The 23,850-nt window shown below is 40.4% G+C and overlaps 1 protein-coding gene across 1 annotated transcript in view; it reads right to left on the bottom strand.

The window, feature by feature from the left end:
- Nucleotides 1–23,850, bottom strand: part of TDRD1 (tudor domain containing 1) — a 43,275-nt gene that overhangs the window by 10,715 nt on the left and 8,710 nt on the right. Inside the window, exons 2-16 of the mRNA XM_014546410.1 lie at nucleotides 18,247–18,571; nucleotides 17,096–17,154; nucleotides 14,215–14,359; nucleotides 11,882–11,987; nucleotides 11,131–11,194; nucleotides 10,689–10,793; nucleotides 10,286–10,468; nucleotides 8,219–8,362; nucleotides 7,531–7,702; nucleotides 6,396–6,482; nucleotides 4,447–4,614; nucleotides 4,222–4,329; nucleotides 3,196–3,366; nucleotides 1,010–1,246; nucleotides 283–420 (exon numbers count right to left, since the gene is read on the bottom strand). Coding sequence (XP_014401896.1) covers nucleotides 283–420; nucleotides 1,010–1,246; nucleotides 3,196–3,366; nucleotides 4,222–4,329; nucleotides 4,447–4,614; nucleotides 6,396–6,482; nucleotides 7,531–7,702; nucleotides 8,219–8,362; nucleotides 10,286–10,468; nucleotides 10,689–10,793; nucleotides 11,131–11,194; nucleotides 11,882–11,987; nucleotides 14,215–14,359; nucleotides 17,096–17,154; nucleotides 18,247–18,571 — 2,212 coding nt within the window. The remainder of the gene's footprint in view (nucleotides 1–282; nucleotides 421–1,009; nucleotides 1,247–3,195; nucleotides 3,367–4,221; nucleotides 4,330–4,446; nucleotides 4,615–6,395; nucleotides 6,483–7,530; nucleotides 7,703–8,218; nucleotides 8,363–10,285; nucleotides 10,469–10,688; nucleotides 10,794–11,130; nucleotides 11,195–11,881; nucleotides 11,988–14,214; nucleotides 14,360–17,095; nucleotides 17,155–18,246; nucleotides 18,572–23,850) is intronic.

The following is a 23,850-nucleotide window of genomic DNA, read 5'->3' on the forward strand; positions in this document are numbered from 1 at the left end:
AGTATTTCAATGAAACCAACAATTAAATTTAATTTTCAAAACTGAATTTAGGAGACATTTTGTGAAATCTAAACTGGTTTAAATATAAGGAGAGATGTTGGAAATAGAAATAAGGGCTTAAAATTGAAATAAAAGGCAACTACGTTTAACCATATCTTTCTTGGAGGTACAAATACCCACTTGGCCCTTCTTGGAAAGAGTACTTTTATCACTCAGTAAACTCATCTTGAGTTCTTATCTACACCAATGTATCTGTGAAAAAATATAAATGAGTCAACTTACCGTCCTCTTTAAGCACATGACAATAAAATTCTCCAGGACTATGTATCACACAGACCACAACATCTACTGTTTGGTCAACAGTAAGGGCAACCCATGTCCATGCCAATGGATTTAGTTTTGCTTCTACACCCAAGGGAGCTGTGAAAATAAATGAACATTTAAAAAAACCAAATGGTCCGAGAAATCTGCTTTGGAAGAACTGAATTTTCAATGATTCTCTTAGTGAATTCATAGGAAAGTTGACAGTATTACAATCAACCATTACTACCCTCAGTACATTTCACATTTCAAATTCATTCACATTTCTGACTGACCTTCAGCGGCCAGTGACCCATAAAACTTTCAACAAATATTCAGTTCCCAAACAACTCTTACATGTATTTAGACCAATGATTGATTTAAAAGACAACAAGTACTCAACATAATTCTTTAATATTTATTGTATTGATTTTAGAGAGAGAAAGGAAGAGGGATAGAGTGCTAGAAACATCGATGAGAAACAACAATTGTCTGCCTCCCTGCACAACTCCTGGGGATCGAGCCTGCAACCCAGGCATGTGCCCTGACCAGGAATCCAACTGGTGACCTCTTAGTTCATGGTTACACGCTCTGCCACTGAGCCACACCGGCCGGGCAACATAATTCTTTTTGAACATATGAAAACCTACATATTCACGAAACCATCTGAACTCCAGCCTGAACATTGTCTGACTGACATTTTACTTACCATTAGCTTCTTTCATGAGCTTCTCTGTCACTATCCCCTTTTCCCGGGCAGCAAAGCCTGCATCTATGAGAACTTCAGTAACACTGATGTGAGGTGTCATGGATTTATCAATAAGCTCCACCAGGGAACTGTTCTCCAACTTGTCCACCACTTTCACCGTGATCATTGTGTTCTGTACAGTCTTTTTCATCAGACAAATAGCTTCTGGAGTCCAAATTCCTAATGATGGCTTTACTCCTAACAAAGAATTTTTTTTAAAGGATGTTGAAGTATTTCTTACAGCAAGCACTTAGAAATTCAGCTTCAAATTTCCACAAAGATGCACTTAAGTAATCTGTGACAAACATTGGAACCAAAAAGTTCCATCTGAGCAGAAAGATTTTCTAAACATGCAAATGAAGGCAAAATTACAAAGAAAACGCCTGTAAAACCTTCTACAGTTCTATGTAAAAAAACAACACATAATTCCACTGATATGAAATGTCCAGAAAAGCAAATCTGTAAAGACAGAAAGCAGATTCCTGGTTGCCTGGGGAGCAAGGATTAACTATAAACGGGCACAAGAGATCTCATTTGGGTGATGGAAATGTTCTGAAGCAGGGATACAGTGATAATTATACAACTTGGTAAATTTACTAAAAATCACTGAGTTGTATACCTAAAATAGTGAATTTTGTGGTATATGTAAATTATGTCTTAATAAGGTTGCTACGAAAATCATAAACAAAAGTATGAGCAATCCAGGAAAAAACACTGGTCCCATATATGAAGCATTTACGGAAACCCCAACATAGTGCTTAGTTCATCTATATATATAAAAGCCTAAGCGACCGAATGACCAGTTGGCCAGTCGCTTTGATACGCACTGACCACCAGGGGGCAGACGCTCAGCTGACTGACCCATCCCGGTGGACCACCAGCCCGGCGGCAGACACTCCCTCCCTCTGTAGTCCTGCAGGTCCAATCTCCAGAGAACGGGCCAGGCACCGATGGACTGGCCCTGCCAGCACAATCCTGACAGTGCCACTGCTGGCCTCCTGGAAGTTGGCCTCGGGCACTGTGGCCACTTCCCCTCCCTAGATGCTCCACAAGGAAGAAACGATATAAAAGCAGCCACCAGGTGGCTACCAACAACTGGTGGCAGCAGACGGATCCGGATCCCAAGTCGGCAAGAGCATCCCACTGCCTGCCCAGAGGGCCCATCACGTTCCGGACCCTCCCCCATCCCCCTCGGGATGGGCGCCAGACACAGAGCTCATGGTTGGCAAGCGCCACTTTGGTGGCACAAGCCTCTCCCAATGGGGACTGACTGGGCGCAGCAGGGCCGGGATGAGCGGGAGCGGCAGGCAGGAGTGGCAGGCGGTGTTGGACTGCCGGTTTGGGCCCAATCCCCACAGGCCACCCCAAGGGACCCCACCCATGCACGAATTCGTGCACCGGGCCTCTAGTAAAATATAAAAGCCATGTAACCTACAAAAAAATAGCCTCACTGGTAATGAATTTAGCTCACCAAAATTGGCCAAGATGAACTAACACAGAAATACCTATTTGGTGCACCCAGGTATGAAGGCAATGACTACCTCTGCATTTCGGACAGATGGGTACACTAGTTTAACGCCTTCTGGAGAACCACCACAAACAGGAAAAGAAGCACACCCACCAACACCTCCTAAGGACCTGTTAGCAATATACCTACACCTTGCAACCCATCTTAAGTAAATGATCTCGGACAGGTTGTAAAATATAGTTAAGTAGCATTCTTATAATTGGTTATTAGTTAAATTAGGGTACATATACATGAAGGTGTAGAAGCCAATTATTGACGTGAAAAGAAGCCCTCTGGGACAGATTACATACATAGCAATTTCTAAGCACATACCTGTAATGTTCTTATTGCTTTTATAAGTGGGTTTCACTCTACTTTATGTAGTTAATAGACTTCTATGATATTAATAATGCAGGCTCCATAAATAGCAAAGAACATTCAATTTCATAACCACAGGTACATTAAGTTTTGTTTTATTACAGATAGTGCTTCCTAAGTGTTCTATTAAGGATTATTTTTCCACTAAATAAGTTATGCCTAAACATGTTCCTTTATCTTATCAGTAGTTTAATTTCAATTCTAATACTCCTACTTGAGGTTTTAATCATTTAAAAATATGGGGACCATAAAAATTTCATACCTGCCAGCACACACTTTATTGCTTGCATTGGCAATTCCAACAACTTCGGAGTTATGGGGCACAGTCTTTTCAAACTCAGGATTTCAAAGTTTCCATAATCTACATATCCGACCAGCACAGAGTCTTCAGAGGCGTAAGCCAAGACAGAGGCACGGTACCACTGATCATCCTCTGAAAAAAGGAGACTCAGTCTCAAGTGATTTTCCAACGTAGATGTAAACAAAAACTTTTCCTCCCAAATTTAGAAATGGTCACTTGTAAATTTTAATATTGAGCTTTATTGAACAATGAGTGCTTGCTATCTTTGCTTAACAGAAGCCTTCAACTACTCAGTATCACCTTTCTTCTTACCTTACTAGACTACTCATGCAGTTTGCTGTTGGGACTTATGTCCACCCATGCCTTGTCTCCCCAGCAGACAGTTAGCTCATTAGGACAAAGAACATGTTGGTCATGTGGATCCACAAGGTCTTGATCAATACATGGACCACTGGCTTAGGCATCAAGCAGGGCTAATTTTAGAATACCTGGCGGTATGAGTCAACCAGACTCCATTAACCGAGCAATCATTTTCCTAGAGGCCTGCTTGGTCCTCCTGCTCTGTGAGGTCACTGGCTCTCTCTTCACCCGAGAATAATGAAATGCAGTTATCAAAGACCAGACCTGTGCAGCTGGAGAGGCTGTGCTGTGACAGCTCTGCACTCCCAGGCCCTCTTGCTTTTCCAAAGAAAACTGGAGAATTCATGACCCTGGGAGGTTCCACATTCGCATTCTGATGTAAACAGAATGATCTGCACCAGTCTCCCAAAACTGCAGGGCTGATAATTTGATTTAGTTTAACTGGACATATTTGGTGTACTTTAATGCTCAAGTTTCAAATAGGGCCATCCAGTGCAAACTGTAAATTCTCTCTCACCTGCATTTTACTTAAGTAAAAAAAAATTTTTTTTTATTGCTAAAAGTATTACAAAGGGTATTACATATGTGTCCTTAAGTAAAAAATTTAACCACACTCTCTTTCCTTACCCGAGAACTGAGCACAGCAAATGTCACCAATGGTTGGGTAAAAATCCGAGCGTGGAGACACTTGAACACAGTACTCGTTAAGGGACGCCTGCAGTTCAGCGAGCTTATCTGTAAACACAGATCACATCTTAAGCAAAAGAAATACAACTCTACACATTAACTTCACTTTTGCCTGCTGAATCTCTTGAAGTTATCTTGAGAGCCAAGCTGAGAAAGATGACTTACGTCCACTTTGTAGTTTTTGACAAAAAAAGTCTTCTGGCGTCTGAATGTGGGAAACCACACCACAGAACTCATCACCTACGTTCAAAGTTAACACTTTTGGGATTAAGTCTCTTCTGTCTACAACAATTTTGTTTTCAGCTGTCATTTTCCCAACATCTTCAGGCTCACCTGATTAGAAAACAGAAAAGTCTTTTTGGTTTCACTAATCAAAATTTTCAGTTTTTCAGGTCTAATCACGCTTTCCACACCTCTAGACCTTAATACGTGCTGATCACAGACCCACCCCTCAAAGTACCCCCAATCCTCCAGCAGCCTGATAATTTCCTGCCAAGTCTGGACCAGGTGCCTCTCCCAGGTGCTCCCACTGCACCTGCACTTCCACATTCACGCTGTTGTATAATCGCCTGTGTCTCTTCTGCACACCTCCACGGTGCAGGAGTAAAGCTGGTGTTGCTCTGAGGGTTCCCGGTCCTTCCACTTGACCCCTCTGCAGCATCTGCTGTTACTGATAACTGCCTCCTAGAAACCATTATCCCCCTGCTGCTCTGGCAACATTTCCCCATGCTCTTCCCACCTTCCCAGCACAGCTCCTCACTTACATTGTAGGCCCTTCCCTATTTTTCCTCACTCCACACTATCCTAAGACATCACCAACCCTTCTGATTTCAACCATGACTACTATTAGACCAGGAAGTGTTTGGTTTTTCTCCTCTAGATGGCAAAGAACTACTGAAAGCTTTTCAGCAGAGTTATCACACCAAGACTTGTGTTTTAGGGATATCATACAGGCAGTAGTGTAAGAATACGGACCAGAAACAAAAAGATAAAATAAAAAAGGTTTTGAAATCATCTCGAATGTTAAGAATTCCTGAACTAAAAAAAGTGGTAATAGAAAAAGGAAGAAAAAAAAACATACAAAGAACACTTAGGAAGAAAAATCAATAAAGACTCGGCTACCAATCAGAGCAAAAGATGGGAGGTGAAGGAGAAGGTAGACTTAAGGATGAGTTAAATTTGTTTATGTGACAAGATGCATCTAATCATGGCACCATTAATCTGGAGATCACCTCTGGATGAATGAGCAGAGACAAGGGAGTGTGTCTTAATCTACAGTACAGTCATGCACTTCTTACCGACACTTCAGTCAACTACAGACCACATATATAACAGAGGTCCCAACATAAGATTACAATAGGAAGTTGAAAATTCCTATCACCTAGCGATGTTGTAACATAGCGTAATGCATTACTCATGAGTTTATGGTGCTGCTACTGGAAACAAACCTTCTGAGTTGCCAGTAGAGCACATACTATTACAGTAGCAGGCTATACCACCTAGGTTTGTGTAAGTATACTGTATGATGTTTGCACAATGACCAAATCACCTAATGACACATTTCTCAGAACATATCCCTGTTGTTATGTGGTATATGACTGAATTGGTAAAGGAAAAGTACAGGAAAAAGCACAATACAAGAAACACATAAGACTAGGCAATGAGAAAATAAAATGCTCATAGCAAAACTTCTTGTAGACTAGACAAAAACTACACACACGTAAACAAAAAGTAAAAATGTAAAGAGAAACACCATCCTACTAGAACAGAATGGTTTAGCACTGTTTATTATTGCTGGAATACCCAAATAAGGAAGAAAAGCAAATTGAACTAAGGAAATGTTAGCTAAAATACCTCAACCCAAAGTGTTATTATATTTAGATGTTTGTAATCTCTGATAATTATCATGTCAAGGATTAATCTGAAAGACAGGGAAGAAAACTAGGCAGGGGACACTGAGATTAGAAATAATATATTACTAAATAAAAACTATCATCTTTCATGTATAAAGTTTATAGAAGGGCTAGCATTTCAATGAACCTGAAACTGTGACATTTGTGCTTTTATGTTTAGTAGAAGTCACTATACTGTTCATTGTTAATGTGTATACTCACTTTGAACTGCACTTTGCTTCTTAAAATTTTGTCCCTTAGGTATCAAGCCATATCCCATTTCTACAAGCACATCGACTAAGAGTTTTCCTAAGTGATTAAGAAAACAGATCTACAGTGAGCTAAATACTAAATATTAAGGCAAAGCATAAATAGAAAACATGAGTCACAATTACATGATTTAGAGATTATAGCTATTAATACACATTGGCATATTTCTTACTAGTTCAGTTCCTTTGTGCAAAGTATGTTTTAGTAAGGCTCAGCTTTAAAATTCCCTTCATCACTTGACAGAAAATTTAATGAAAATTTCATTTCAAAATTCTGATTAACATTTAGTACCACCTTACTGGCATGCTTAGAAAGACCACTGTTTATGGGGGGAAATGAATTTAAGACACAAGACTTCTCAGACACAAAGTATGACTGAAACAAGGCTTAGCCAGCACTTCAAGTTCTCTGAAATAATATCCAAAAGCTGAAGTCATAATATGAAACATACATACCAATGAAACAAAACATAGATTTTATACTTAATTTCACAACAGGATTAACTGCATTTTCTACCAAGTCACCAACCGATGCTGAGCCTCTAAAAGTAGAGGAGTAACAGGGTAGAAACTGAGGCAATTTTAAGCACACTGTAGGAAGTCACTTTTCAAACAGATATAAGCCAGAATGAAAGAACAGGATTCCAAAGTGTTTTTCATTTCCACAACCTGAACACTATGTACTTACAGTCTCAATACTAACAAAATACAGTTCTGTGAAGGTTGTTCAAAGAAAAAGTAATGATGATAAAAATGAATGCATTCGTAAGAGAAATTTCTGAATTTCTCAATAAAGGAGAACTCAGAAGTAGATATTATCATGGTTATATTGAAAGGACAATATCATCACCCCCAGACTGTCTACATCTACCCTTTAATCCACTCAGTTCTGTGGATTCGTGCCATGACTCTGACACACTGCCGACTGCAAGAGCAGAGCCAAGGACAGGTCTTCATTCACAGTCTGAATGCCCCCAGAGCAGAGCTTACTTGGCCTCACTTCATGTTTCTCTTTCTTCTCTGAGGATTAGGTGGAGACTAAACAACGTATTAAACACCTCATTTACAAAGAAAGATTCAGGTCTTACCTGAACTTGGTAGCATAACATCCACAGCAAAGGTAACCATGTCCTCTTTCAAGATGTTGACAATCTTTACCGAGCAGAACTGCTCCATTAACAGTGATTTAATAGTTTTGATACAATCATTGCTCCAATTCCCCTCTGCTGGGATAACATCAGCCACAAAGCACTTTATGGCCTGAAAGATTTTGTGCAAGTTACTAAAAAAAAAATCAGTATTTGAAAATGATTTTCTCTAGTTAAGTATGTGAAGGCTTAAAAAGATGTGCTTTCATGCATAAAATTTTTCAAAAATCTTTGAGTACAAACCACATAAACAATTTTATGTGTAATTATTTTTCTCTTTGGGTACCCTATTCACAGTGCTTTGACTTTTGGGACTTAAAGCTTGAGAAGTTGAGGAAAGAATAATTATACCTCAATTACATATCAATTCAAGTCACTTTCAAATAGTGTAATAAGTATAAAAATGATTATTGTTAAAGAGCAGATTGATAATGCCTAAAAATGCTAACAGTTTTTCACCCAAGGTAGTACTTAGCCAAGAAAACCAATGAATGTTTACCTCGGTAGAAAAAGATGTGCCAACAGGCACTCACGGTAGAACAGAACAAGCAAATAGTGTATCTATCAAAACATTAAAAACAGCTCCTTTGGGCCACTATTAGGAATTTAGAAAGCAGAAGAGACTCACACAAGGAGGAAACAAGTCAATGTGTCTGTTTAGTTGCTGAATTCTGTTTAATGGAATTATTTCTTCATTTCCATAATCAATATATAAGACCTGTGCCTTCTTCTGTAGCATATCAACGTCTTGTATTATTACTCTATTCCAGGTCTGAAATGAAATAAAATGGTACTCTACTTCAAAAAAGCATTTCATGATCTTTTTTTTTTAATGTATTATTGACAGCATTACAGAAGTCCCCCATTTTCCTCTCCTTTGCCCCCTCCACCCAGTCCCTAACCCACCCAGGTCTTCCCCATACTATTGTCTGTGTCCATGGGCTATGCCTATATACATATACTAGAGGCCAGGTGCACGGAATTCGTGCACAGGTAGGGTCCCTAGTCCTGGCCAGTGATCAGGGCCGATTAGGGCCTCTGGCTGCCAACCGGGGCCTTCCTTTGTTCCGTGCTGCCCCCTGGTGGTCAGTGCACATCATAGCGAGCGATTGATCTCCTGGTCTCCCAGTGGAACTCCAGAGGGGACACTTTGCATATTAGCCATTTACACACACACACACACACACACATATATCTATATCTATATTTATATCTATCTATCTATCTATCTATCTCTCTCTCTCTATATATATATATAGATGATCTTTGGTTAACCTCTTTCTGTCTCCTCCATCTCCCTCCCCTATGAGATCTGTCAGTCTGTTCCATGCATCTGGGCCTATTTTATTCATCAGTTTATTTTGTTCATTAGATTCTACATATAAGTGAGATCATGTGATAGTTTGTCTTTCCCTAGTTGGCTTATTTTGCTTGGCATAATAAATCTTCAGGTCCATCCATGCTGTCATAATAGAAGCTTCTTTTTTACAGCCATATAGCATTCCATGGTATAAATGTGCCACAGCTTTTTTATCCACTCATCTACTGATGGGCACTTGGGCTACTTCCAGATCTTAGCTATCCTGTATAATAAAAGCCTAATATGCAAATTGACCGAATGACAAAACGACAGGTCACTATGATGCACACTGACCACCAGGGGGCAGATGCTCAACGCAGGAGCTGCCCCCAGCTCGCAGACCCGGGCGGCAGGGCTGGTGAGCAGGCAGCCCCAGGCCAGCCAAGGTAATGTCTGCGGGGGCTCCCCGATCACCCCGCCAGTCACCCCGCAAATCGGCCCTGATCGCCGGCCAGGCCTAGGGACCCTACCTGTGCACAAATTAAGTGTACTGGGCCTCTAGTTGTAAATAACGCTGCTATGAACATAAGGGTGACTATATTCTTTCTGATTGGTGTTTTGGGGTTCTTAGGATATATTCCCAGAAGTGGGATTGCTGGGTCATATGGCAATTCCATATTTAATTTTTTGAGGAAACTCCATACAATTTTTCATAATGGCTGTACCAGTTTTCATTCCTACCAGCAGTGTACCAGGGTTCCCTTTTCTCCACATCCTCGCCAGCATTTGTTTGTTAATTTATTGAGGGTAACCATTATGGCAGGTATGAGGTAACACCTTATTGTAGTTTTAATTTGCGTTTCTCTGATGAATAGTGACATTGAGCATATTTCCATATGTCTACTGGCCATCTGTATGTCCTCTTTGGAAAAGTGTCTAGTAGCATTTCACAATCTTAGGTTGAAAAATTCTCAAACACTCTATAGAACATGCAAAGGAAAGGCTAACTGTTCTATTCCTGGGCACTCAATTAACAAGTTAACATAATTTTCTAGTAATCTTGCCCAAAATTGTTTAAGTAGGCCACTGTGCTATACACAAATATTGTCAAGCTATTCTCGCCCAGTCGACTCTATGACACCCTGGTGCCTCAGCTACACAAATAAACACAAGCTCTAAGGCTAGCAATGAGCCTGGAAGCAGCACTGGAGAGGCCTTGCGCAGGGAGCAAGCAACTGAACAGAGCCTGGAAGACTGACGGAGGAAGAAAAACAGAAGTCGGACCAGTCTCGCTTTTAAGCCACCTAATGCATCATTAAAAGCTCTGGTGTCAAGTTGATACAACCAAAGTAAATTAAAACATCTTATTAAATAATTCATTTCAAGAGAGGTTACCTGGTCAACAGTGTACTTGGCAACACAAACTTCCCCTTTAACTGGAATATAATCCTCCTCATGCACTGTATTTGCGTATGTTTCCTTTAGGCTCGCAGAAAGTTGGTTCATGTATTCTAAAACTTCTGCAGAATATAACTGCACATAAAAGTCACTTGGGTCTTTGAATTCAGTAACTGTACCCTTTCAAAGATAGGAAAGATGTAAAAATTCACTGCAACACAAGCAAATGTGCATTTCTTAAAGCTTTTACTAAGATACAATAAGCATCAAAGATAGTTGTTGCAATCTATCAATTTCATCAGATTAAATTTTGTAGCTACCATGAATTCAAAATAGAAAACAGGGAAATAAAACCCATAGTTCTTTGGATTTCTGTCCACAAAGATTAAACAACAAATACCTTAATTTCCATGGTTTTCATGAGTTGTAGACTTCTCAAATCAGAAAACATTATTTTATCAGCAGAAATGGCTATTTCTTTAGTAACTCCAAATGGACAGTCACTCTGGTTTGAAAAAAAACACATAAGTGGGTTACATACAAGCACATATTTCAATGATATTGTGGCTACTATTTGCTGGAATCAAGGTCAAAATAGCTGACGAGGCTAGAGAACGTCTGAGTGCAGGGAATGCAAAGAAGGGACTCCCCTCACTAGTCTAAGTGGTTTGACACAGACACGGCCATCGCAAGCCCTTTGCAGAAAAAGGCTGGTCATAAACCATTTTCAGTGAGCCCCAACGGTCACCACACCAATCGCTAGGGTGTGCACATTTATTCAGCAGGAGGCTTCTGTTCTTAAACCAACACTAGTGAAATGCAGAAATGAGTCTACATCATACCTCATTTTTCACTTCCATGTTCTTTATTTCATAAGATGATTTATTGTCTTCAAGTTTGTGGAAACTGAAATAAAGCAATTAATTATAATACTTATAATACAGACCTAATTAAGAGTAAGGACCACAATTATGTTAAATTCTCAATCAACAAAATCCAAAAAGAGCAAACAGCTTCTTCCAGACAGAATCACAGTACAGTAACAACCTCCTAAGCAATGGTTTGCCCTGTGCACAGGAGTGCTTCTTCCCAAAGCCGCCTAGTGAAAGGAAGATAGCCACAATCTACAAACCTCAGTTTTCTTATCTGTGAAATGGAGATCATCCCTACATCAAACAGTTTTGAGGATGAAATGAGGTTATATATGTGAAACTATTTTGTAAACTGGTAAATAGCACACAAGATTATTGGTGTATTTCAAAACTGCAATCCACGAAGCACTGTGAGAGTTCCACCTTATTAGAGCTTAGTAAAGGATACATAATTCAAAGAGCTTTCTAAGCTCTAGTCATTAAAAAACAAACAACAAAGTCACTTAAGGTTTTAAATCTTAATGTGTCCAACCTAATATATTCATGAAAACTCTTAAGTTTGTAAAGTTGTTCACTTCAGATTTGCACACTTTATGTTACACCTCAATAAATAGGAATAAAGTAACAGCATCTACATTATGGGCTGCTTACCTGATTTGATCCTTATACTATCAGGAAAAAATGTTGAAATATTCTCTAATGAATAAAAACACACACTTACTTTTGCTGCACAGGTTTGCACACGATGCTGTGTGCTGACCAGTCTCTTCTCTGGCATGCTATGGAGCAATAGTATGTCTGCTTGCACTGTGAACACCTCTGCGACCCTACAGAAAACAGCCCATAACATTTCATTCCAAATACTTGTTGCCCAGAGCAAAACAATTTCAAAGACCAGACATATCAAACACCATTCTATTAATCACATTAAGATTATTTGAAGAGGCTACTGATGTTTATAATTTGGTGTCAAGATTAAACTTTCCAAGCTCTCTCCAAATGCAGAGGAAGGAGAGGAAAGACTGGAAACGTAACTGACTTCTCTAAAGTAGAGCCCAGAACGCATTATAAAAGAAACCAAAGGAAACAGAAAAACTGTGGCAATTAACGTAACTTGTGCAAGCAGACTCTGACATGGCTTACTCTGTGCCATTAAAAATATGGTGTTGTTCAGTGGTTAGAATGTTGGCCTGCACACTGACAGGTCTTTGTTTTGATTCCTGGTCAAGGGCAAGTACCTGAGCTGCAGGCTCAATCTCTGGGCCAGGTCAGGGCATGTGCAGGAGGCAACCAATTGATGTGTCTCTCTCATCTCTCTCTCCCTCTGCTTCCCTCCCTTCTACTATCTCTAAATATCAATAGGAAACAAAAATATCCTCTGGTGAGAATTAACAACAACAAAAATACAAAACAGCCCTGGCTAGATAGCTCAGTTAGAGCAGTGGTCGGCAAACTCATTAGTCAACAGAGCCAAATATCAACAGTACGATTGAAATTTCTTTTGAGAGCCAAATTTTCTAAACTTAAACTATATAGGTAGGTACATTGTTATTAACTTAATTAGGGTACTCCTAAGGCTTAGGAAGAGCCACACTCAAGGGGCCAAAGAGCCACATGTGGCTCGCGAGCTGCAGTTTGCCGACCACGGAGTTAGAGCATCATCTCAATACATCAAGGTTGCAGGTTTGATCCCCAGTTGGGTTCTCACAAGAGGCAACTGATTTACTTCCTCCCTCCCTCCTGTCCTCCTTCTCTCTTCCCCTCTCTCTAAAATCAAAAAGCATGTCCTTGGGTGAGGATTAAAAAAGAAATCCTATCAGTATCCAGGCAGAAAAAAACATGTTACCAAAAAACAACAAAACCAAGCTGGCCTCAAATGCCTCTACTCTAAAAGAAATAGAGGCTGACTGGCGAGGCTCAGTTGGTTGAGCGTCCACCTATGAACCAGGAGGTCACAGTTTGATTCCCGGTCAGGGCACATGCCTGAATTGTAGGCTCGATCCTCAGTGTGGGGCATGCAGGAGGCAGCCAATCAATGATTCTCTTTCATCTTTGCTGTTTCTATATCTCTCTCCCTCTCCCTCCTTCTCTGAAGTCAATAAATAAATAATATATATATATATATATATATATATATATATATATATACACACACACACACACACATATATATGAAAAACTGCCCAAGACCATTGATTATGAGGGAAATGCAAATTAAAACCCCAATGAGATATCACTACACACCCACAAGAAAGGCTAAAATTAAAAAGATTGAAAATCCCTAAAGTACACAAAGCTGTAAAGGAATCAGAACTTGTTATCAATAGAAATCTAAAATGAGACAGCTACTTTGGCTGTTTCCTGTAAAGTTAAACATATGCCTATCCTTTTGACTCAGCAATTCTCCTTCTAGGTATGTACCCAAGAGAAATGAAACATATGTCCACACAAAGACTTGTGCAAAAATATGCAGAGTGCAAAAACTGGACACAGCAAAATGTTTCAACAAAAGAACAGATAAACTGGTATAATCATACAATGAAATACTACTCAGCAACAAACAAAAAATAATTAATGTGCATGCAACAACATGGATGAATCTCAAAAATATAATTCTAAATGCAAAAAGTTTTATACAAAAGAGCCCATACTGTATGGTTCCATTTATATGAAATTCTGGCAAAATTAATTTATTAAAAAAAAATAAAACAGTGGCTGCTTCTAGGAAGTACAGTGCCTGGGAAGTGGCATGAGGAAACTTTCTGAGAAGAAGGAAATATTCTCTATCTTGATGGGGTGCGAGTTTGTGCGTTTCAATGCATGAAAGTTTTATCTAAAAAAAAAAACAACTATAAAAAAACAAGAAGCAATAAGAGTGGGAAAGTATGGATGAACAAACGATTGTATGTTGATGGCTGGTGAAACTGAGAGATGGGTCTATGTTGCATATATATTATTCCATTTACATTTAATATATTTTAAATTTTCTGTAATCAAGATATTTTTCAAACATGTAAAGGAATAATCTAACACAACTGAGAGCAACATGCTTACCAAATAGGCCACAGCGATGGCAAGTAGTTGATCGAAGAGGAGGTCCTAAGGATTTGAAGAGTGCTGGATTATTTATGGACAAGGAATTCTCAACCAACTTGTGTATATTTTTTGACTTTGCAGGAGACACATTATTGCTAGGCTTCTATTAAAAAAAGAGAATAGCAGTATTAAAACTTGGTAATAACATTTAAAAACTACTAGCTTTGGAATTCCCTCTTCTGGGAAGATAAAGATCGACATTTCCCTACTCTTCCCACTAAGTAAAACTAAAAACCCTGGACTTACATGTAAAACAAACATAAGCCTACTCTAAAAAGATGGCAGCAGACAAGCTAGGAACCCTGGGACTCACAGAAGGAAGTGGCAATGGGTTCTCTGAGTTCTCTTTTTGCCTCATCTATCTCTCCCAGATGGGGTGCAGGAGAAGCCAGCAATCCAGAAACATCAAAAGATGCAGACAATAAAAGCCTCAACCAAAAGCTTGCTCTCTCTAGGAAAGGGGCAGCCCAGCAAGACAAAAAGCTTTTATCAATAACTACTCTACTCTAGACAAACACTGTAGATAAAACTGTGGCCCCCACTTCCACCAGCAAGAGTAGAGTGGGGAGCCCTAACCAGTTTGGCTCAGTGAATAGAGTGTCAGCCTGCGGACTGAAAGGTCCCAGGTTCGATTCCTGTCAAGGGCATGTACCTTGGTTGCGGGCACGTACCTTGGTTGCGGGCACATCCCCAGTAGGAGGTGTGCAGGAGGCGGCTGATCGGTGTTTCTCTCTCATTGATGTTTCTAGCTCTCTATCCCTCTCCCTTCCTCTCTGTAAAAAATCAATAAAATATATCTTAAAAAAAAAGAGTAGAGTGGGGAGCTGAGACTTCCACTTTCACCAGGCTATAAAGAGGTAGCAGCCCTCCCACCAGGGTGGCATCAGAGAAGGCCAACCAAGTAGGAAGCCAACACTTCATCCCTGCAGGGCTTCCCTATGGAAACCACATGGGAGCCTGGACTTCCATCTGGCAGTAAGATGTGTCACCCCAGCCCTAGCCGGTTTGGTTCAATGGATAGAGCATCGGCCTGCAGACTGAAGGATCCCAGGTTCGATTCTGGTCAAGGGCACATGCCCAGGTTGCAGGCTTGAACCTCAGTGTAGGGCGTGTAGGAGGCAGCCGGTCAATGATTCTCTCTCATCATTGATGTTTCTATCTCTTCCTCCCTCTCCCTTCCTCTTTGAAATCAATAAAAAGAAAAGGGAAAAAAAACACGAAGTGTCACCCAAACCCCTCACCTCCCAACTCTCCACCATTGGGGTGGTGTTAGAGGAGACTTAGTGGACAGTCAGGACCTTTTTGCCACCATTCAACAATAATGAATGTCTCCAAATCTTCCCACCTCCAAATCTCCCTCTGGCTTGTCCATTCTCTGCCACTTTACCCCACCCTCACTCAGCAGCAAGGAAGAACACCCCCTTGGGGTCCACAGAGCCTGAGCGGGGAGCCTGAGCAACTACTTCCACCTGGCAACACCCCCCTTCTCCTGATGGAACAGTGTCAGAAGAAGTTGGCTAAAACAGAACATTTAAATAATATAGAATTTCATAACATAGTACCCAAAATGTCTCAGTTTCAATAGAAGCAAACTGTCATACTAAAAAACAGGAAAATTACAAGGAAAAATGAAAAGATGTCAACTCAAGAGGACAGATGTTAAGTTTATCTGACAAAGATTTTAAAGCAGCCACCAATACTTCAACAAGCAATTATGAACATGCTTGAAATGAAGGAAAAGAGAGTCTTAGAAAAGAAATAAGAACCAAATGAAAGTTTTCAAACTGGAAAGTACAATAACAAAAATTAAAAACACAATGGGTGGCTCAACAGCAGAAAGGAGGGGACAGAGGAAAGAGACAGTGAACATGAAGATCAAACTACAGAACTTACCTAACCTGAACAAAAGAGAGAAAACAGAGTGAGCAGAAAATATAAATAAGCACAGCCTCAGGGATCTCTGGGACTACAACACGAGATATAACATTCATGTATTTGAAGAGTCTCAGAAGGAAAGGAGAAAGAAGGCAGGGCTAAAGAAGTACTCAAGTAGATAGTGACCAAAATTTGTCAAAAGAGATAGGTCTACAAATTTAAGAAGCTGAGAAAACTCAAAGAGAATAAACTCAAAGAACTACACACCAAGACACACTTTAGTCAAATTTCTTAAAGCTAAAGACAACAAAAACGCTTAAAAGCAGAGAAAGAGAAGCGACATCTTATACAGAGGAGAAAAACAATTCAAAAGAGAACAGATTTTTCATGGAGGCAGAAGGAAGTGGCATGATATTTTTTAAGTGCTGAAAGAAAAGAACTGTTAACTAAGAAACTTATCCAAGAAAATTTTCTTTCAAAAAATGAAGAGGAAATCTCAAATAAAACTAAGAGAATTTGTCACCAGCAGACCTATCCTAAAGGAATGGTTAAATTACTGGCTACCTGGGTTAAGGAAGGGATAGGGACAGGAGGGAAGTGGGTATGGCCATAACAAAAGCACATAAGGGCTCCTGTACTGATGGAAGTATTCTGTATTTTGAGTATCAAGGTCAATATCCTGGCTGTGATACTATACTACTGCTCTGCAGCCTGTTCCCACAGGGAGAAACTGGGTAAAGGCTACACAGGATTTCCATTGTTTCTTACAATTGTATGTCAATCTACAATTACCTAAAAAGAAAATGTTGCATTTTTTTAAAAAAGTACTACATTAAAGAAAAGGAAGTTTGACCTTAAAAAATACCTGAATATTGAGTAATTATTTATTAATGCAATACAAAAACACGTTTAGAATCTTTTACCCAAACAAAAACACCAAACAGGAAAATAACCCATAACTTACACTATTTGCTTCTTTGGGTGGTGAATTATTTCCAACATTTAATGGTGACACTGAGTTTCCTGGGGAGGAAAAACATAAAGCCTAATAAAAGCCAAATATTAATTTGTTCCTGAGAATATAAAATTAATTAAGCAATGTTCAAATAATAATGCTATACCATAATAGTCTTAAAGCTACACTATAAATAAAAAACATCCTACTTCTCTGAAATTTCATACTCAATATGCAATAGAAGTTAGGGGGATAATTCCCACTTCAACACACAAAATACTGAAACATCTGTAGACAAGGATCAAGATTTATTAATAATTCATCCTGTTTCATTAAGGACACTCTTAAGAAATGTCATTTGTCTTTTTTTTGCCTTAACTCCAAAGTGGATGGCAATTAAAAACTCAATGACTACTAGCCCAGGTTGGTGTCCTGCCTAATATCAAGCTAATAAAATGCCAATATTTTACCCACCTTTGTTTCTGAACATCAGTGTAAAGTCGGCACAACTAAAAAGGCAGGTAATGTTTAACATTATTAGAGAAATAGTTCTGACCTGTTGGGGAACCCCAGAGGCCCAAGGGCCACTGAGAATTACATCACCACAATGTTAGAAGGTCACATCTCAGGTTCAAGAAGCTAAATTCCACCAGGGTCCAACCTCCTTAAACAATCAGTTTTTAGAATGAGGACCAAAGGAATGTTTTTTTAATAAAGTCAAACAATTTAATGTCTTAGATATATCTTTGTGAGCTCTTACATGCATAGTGTCAGCACAGTACTTTATGCGTGTAAAACAAGGTCAATCTTTAGAACTCCTATAAAAAGTCATAGGGTTTCCTTCCTTTCTACATTCCTAGTAAGTACAGTTTTCTTTGGAGGAAAGGCTCATCTGTATTCATTCTCTCCCCAGGAATCCTTTGTGTGATTAATCTAGCCAAAGATGGGTAGTTAATATCTTGTTTTCCCTTCTAAATTAATATTTAAATGCATATACTGTATGGGAGCCATTTGGCTATTGTGTTAACAGACCTCTGATGGGCCATTTTATATATATGGTATACACACACACACACACACACACACACACACACACACACTTGTGAAAAGTGAAAGAAACAATCAAAATAAGTAGTATTAAGCCTGTAATTTTCACTCACCCATTGGCAATGTCTTCCTCTCTCCTTTGGATCCAACCACATCTCCATTGATGCCATTTGAAGACGCTGAATCGTCTTCCTGACTAGCCAAATACTGTTTGGTTTGCTCACAAAGCAAAAAATTGTTATTTTTATTTCTAGTCTCTGGGCTTTTCAACCTGAAATTTGGGTGATTAGGCTGTCCTCCAGGACTTCTTAAAGAACCATGTGATGGAAGCTTGCTTTCATTTTTCTCAAAATTAAACGGCTCTGTCATTTTATAAGTAGATGCCTCCAAATAATTTCTTGACATCCCATTAAGCGGTAACTTAACATTCACATAAGTCTAAGGGAAGAAAGTAGTTAAAAGGCAACTTTAATTCCAAAGCCTCGGATAATTTTTTATGTAACAGACAATTCTCACGAACAATTTCCAAAGCAGATGTCACCACCATATTAAAGCCTGGCTTGTTACAGGTACAAGAAAAGAACGGCTCCATCAGTGAGGACAAACTGCAAGAGGACGGAGGACTAACTCAAGACATGGGAAGAGTCCTCTCGGAGTTCCACACAGCCCTTACTTTACTACACTTGATCTTAGCCAAAAGGCCGAGAAGCGATGTCCCTTACTTTAAAAAGCTTCGGAGGCCCACAGCCTTGAGCCTTGGGGGGAGGGGGTTTTGCAGTCCATGACAGTGTCGGGGGCCAGGCGGCTCCCAGCGCCCAACAGCAGGACAGGAACCCTGCAAGGGGTGCAAAGCACCTACTGGGCTGCCACACCCTCTCCCTCCTCCTCCCCCCTCCCCCGCTCCCAGGGTAGGGCCTCAGGATCTGGGTCTGTCCAAGATCCGCTTCCAGGGCTGCAGCCATCACACTCCCTGTCTTGGTAGCTAGTCCCAATCCCCAACCCCTGGCCCTTCTGGTCCCCCAGTCTCCGCCCTATGCTGCCTGCCTCCTCCCATAGTCCTGCTGGAGCATCTGAGCTCTCTGCCCACAATGGGTTATAAGGGCCAGAGGCTAGCCAAACAGACGTTTCAGGGAAGTATTCTTTTTTCAGCAATAACTGGACTTATCTATGGGTGGAATGTCTATATAGTTATGGCCAGATCTACTTTTTCGCCTTTGATGACACCTCCTCCAAGGTCCATTTACCCCCCGCAACCTCTCAAGTGGTTACCCGTTCAAGACTCAGGCACCGAAGGCGGGAAAGGAAAGGAAAAATTGAGAGGCATGCTAAAAATAACTGATTGAGGGTTTTCATGATTCAGCTTTACTACTGCACCTGCTTTTATACCGTGTGAAATAAGCTAAATTTTCTCACCCAAAACATGAGCTAAAAATCACCTATGCTCTTAGGGCACATCTGTGCATAGATTTTGTTGTCTATATTTCACTTCTCATTTGGGCTTTTTTTATACATATTTTAGACCTCTTCATAATTTTTCTCTGAAATAGAAGAATAAAAATTGAATGCATAACTTTAAAAATAGAAGGGAAAACTCTCAATCCAATAGGAAAAAATATTCAAGCATGGTAAACAGAAACATCAAATGAAATGACAGAACCAAGCCCAATCATCTAAATATCAATGATTTAGTTTCAATTAACACAGCAGGGGGGTGGGGGGGGGTGGAAAGGCCCAGGAAGAAAAACATCCAACTTGATGTTATGTATCAAAGGCACACATAAAACAAAATTATATGTTAAGGTTGAAAACAAAATTGCATGGTAAAGTTGAAAATAAAAGGACTAAAACATGGGCTACACAACCAAAATAAAGGTGGAATGCTAATATTAATAAAACAGAACTGAAGGCTTCAAAGAAACCTTTGACTCACAATAATGAAGGAGGAGCCCAGCCCAGTGGTTGAGCATTGACCCATGAACCAAGAGGTCACCGTGGTGGAGCAGAAAATGCCAAGAATCTGGTATCCCTGGTGGTACCCTCCAGTGGTCACACCAGCTCTGTCTGTGTATGTATGCATACACTTACTATGGCAAGTTTGTTATTTGCAGCCCAGTAGATAAAGATACCAATAAAATAAATAAGCAAAAGGCATGAATAGAATGCATAGAGGACGAAGACTGACAAACAAAAAAGTTTGGAAAAACATTCAATCTCATTTGTAACTTCAAAAAGTTATTTCAAAAAGTTATTTCAAAGTGAAATAACTATGTATTATTTTCTGTCTAGCATGGGTGCAATAAAAAAAGAACACTCCTTACTGAAGGGAATATAAAATTAATATGCCCTTTCTGGAAAATAACTTGGCAATATATCTAAGGAGTCTTGAAAAATACGCCCCTTCTGGGAAACAATTTGGCAATATACCTAGAGTCTTAAAAAACATCCATGGCCACTCACCTAGTAACTCTACTTTTAGAAATCACCCCATTAAAATAATCCTGAACATCAAAAAAATCCTGCATGTACAAATGTTCATTTAAAATGGCCAAAAAATAGAAAAAAAATGTTAACTGTGATGTTTCTACTAGATAAAACATTACATTACCATTTAAAACACTAGTTTTTAAAACACTGTAAAATGTCCGTTAGAATGGCAAATGAAAAATCAGAAAAAAACCTGTGTATTCAATATAATTATAACTTCAAAGCAATGAATAAAACTCCATTTAAAAAGATGAATGAGCCTGGCCAGGGTGGCCCAATGGTTGAGCCTCAACCTATGAACCAGGAGGTCACTGTTTGATTCCTGGTCAGGGCACAAGCCTGGGTTGTGGGCTTGATCCCCAGTAGGGGGCATGCAGAAGGCAGCCGATCGATCAATGATTCTCTCTCATCATTGATGTTTCTGTCTCTCTCTCCCTTCCTCTCTGGAATAAAAAAAATATTTACAAAAAATTTAAAAATAAATGAATGGGATACATTAAATTTTAAATGACAGTGTGTTCTGGCCTGGGTTCATGAGGGAATCTTTTCACTGTCTTTTTTATATTCCAATTATATTTAAGGTTAAATTACTTTTGTAGAAAAAAACATTGTACAGATTAAAATATCAATGCATATTCATTAAACCTTTTTTCCTAACATGCAGTTACTTAATTCTAAACCAAGTAAAGGATCACAGTAACATTTAAACCACAAAACGAGAGTATAATCATCTTCTCAAGTAGGACCCTCAAAATGCAGCAATACAACGTGTCCTAACTGCCTTTATTTGGTGAGGCTGGCAGTTAATCAGCATCTTACCACTTTGTATTACAGTTACCTATAAACAGTTAAGTCTGTCTTCTAGATTCAAGTAGCTTGTGTGCAGGAACCAAGCCTTATTTTTTTTTTAAGTTACCAAACAAAAAACCCTCTGATTACTCACAGCACCTACATGGTACTTGGTACAATGAGGTATTCAAAAGATATCCGTGTGGCACAACCATTTAAAATGCACCATTGCACTGTTTGCATGACAACTTGAATGGGGAAAATGAAGTTTCCTGTTTTAAACTACATCTGGCAGTCTTAAATGGAGAATTATATCATGCTATAAGGTTCACTGAATTTAAGAGCAAAACTTCATTGTAGGGGAACTCACAGAGATGCAAGATGGCTCTAGCAGCAAAGGTGGCTGGGAAATGTTGGACTATCTGTTTAACCCTCGGTCTAATTCTCTACAGCCTCAGGCTTGGCTGACTACCCAGAAAACCTGGACTGTCATGCCCCCAGCAAGGAGGTTAATGAATGTAGAGTCTGATAACTGCTTGACCTTATCTGTTAACTTAGGGATGCATTGTTCTTTCTGGTGATCTACGTGACTACCCACCCTGTGCTTGTACTAGTCACCTCTTACAAAAAAAGACCCTGTCCTGGGAGGGTAGTCACCTCCTACAGAAAAGAGACCCTGTCCTGGGAGGGGTGTGGATTCTTTTCCCCCTGGCCACCACTGGCAATAGCTGCTTTGCCCGGGTATGTAAGTTTCTCCTAGTAAAGCTCTTTGGATTTGAGTAAGGCTACATGTCAGTTCTTCAGAATTGATCCCCAACATTCATGTTTCACATTCATTATTCAAAGTCCAAAAATTAGTTCATATACTTGATTTTAGGAACAATAACGACAATAGAATCAGTGTTCGACCCACTGTAAAAAGTTCCAGCAGCAAATAAGGACTTAGGTTCCTGCACACAAGCTACTTGAATCTAGAAGACAGACTTAACTGTTTATAGGTAACTGTAATACAAAGTGGTAAGATGCTGATTAACTGTCAGCCTCACCAAATAAAAGCTCCACTTAATTGTGGAAAATTTAGGTAGAAGAACACCTCACTTGCTTCTCCCTATTCAGGAATTTTCGTTACAAAGCCCAAGGCACACAGACACCTAGACCTGTCCTAGAACTGGAAGCTTCTTACTTTCTTTCATTTCTGGACACCCAACAGTATGGCATCCTTCTTTAAAAGATGGCTCGTTCCCACTGACTGGCTCCTCTTGCTGCCCTGGGACCACACCCTTTCAGTGTTAGCCATCATGTCCCCTTCCCTTCAGGTCCTTCACCTGCTGAATCATGAGGACTAAACCCAAGACTGTATGTAAACCATTCAGCACAGTGGGCGGGTGCTGACTTAGTACTTTAAAGGCAGGTTATGATTTCTATCTAGGACTTGACTTTTATGCCACTCCCACATATACAGAATTTCCTCCACTCACATGGCACCAGTTTGCTCCTTTTAGGATGGAAATAATTTGAAGATTAAAGTATTCCTATCCCTTTATTCCTACAGGCGAGGGAGACCTGAGAAAGTGAAAACATGAAGTGACCTGTCCTCCCTCCCCCCTCACCTTACGCAGCTGAGATGTTTTAAACATCCAGGGCAGATCCCCAGGCCGTGCAATTTCGCACTCAGTGCCCTGGTGGCTCAATACGGGAACCGGAAGCATCTTCCTTACTCGAGGCCAACAGGGCAAGCCTGGGCGCAGCAGGCGCCGACTGCACACGGCAGCCATGCTATATACACGGTTGGCTAACCAGGGCTAGTCTCACCACACCTAAGCCAATGCTGAACTGTAGCTTCCTCTCCTTTAAGAGGTGCGGGTGTGTGTCTATTTTTCTTATTGTTTGCACCGTAGCTTTGAGTTCATCAAAGGCAATGAATCCACACACCAGTTTCTTTTAGAGCGAAGGGGAAAGGTCCCCCTAATGGAATGCAGGCAGACAGTCCTGTTTTGGAGCGTCATGCCTGGAAGCGCTATTTTTCCAAATCGGCTGCAGGGCCCTCGCTTGCCCAGGGGTTCAATTCCAAACATCTCTTGCTCCTCCCCTCGGTATGGATCCTACCCACACTAACACCTCCAACCCTCGACCTGCCCTTTGCCCAGCCGAGGCCCGAAGGCCTCCCAGACCCTTCCATCCTCTCTCCACGCCCCGGCCCCTTGTCGCTGCTCAACGCCCAACCTCAACGTCCAGGGCCCAACGTCCGGCCCCCAAGGACCCAAACCCCACGGCCCACACGCAGCCCCTCTCACTGCCCCTGCGCCTGGGAACCCTGACCTGGAAAGAGGCAAAAGGGCCGCTGACCCCGACCCTTCTCTGAAGTCTGTCCGTGGTGGTGTCTGCCGGTGCCCGGAGCCCCGCGGCCCAGCCCAGCCGTGCTCCTGGCCCTCAGCTCACCTCCA

The sequence above is a fragment of the Myotis brandtii genome, unplaced genomic scaffold (genome assembly GCF_000412655.1).
Source record: "Myotis brandtii unplaced genomic scaffold, ASM41265v1 scaffold441, whole genome shotgun sequence".
NCBI lineage: Eukaryota > Metazoa > Chordata > Mammalia > Chiroptera > Vespertilionidae > Myotis > Myotis brandtii.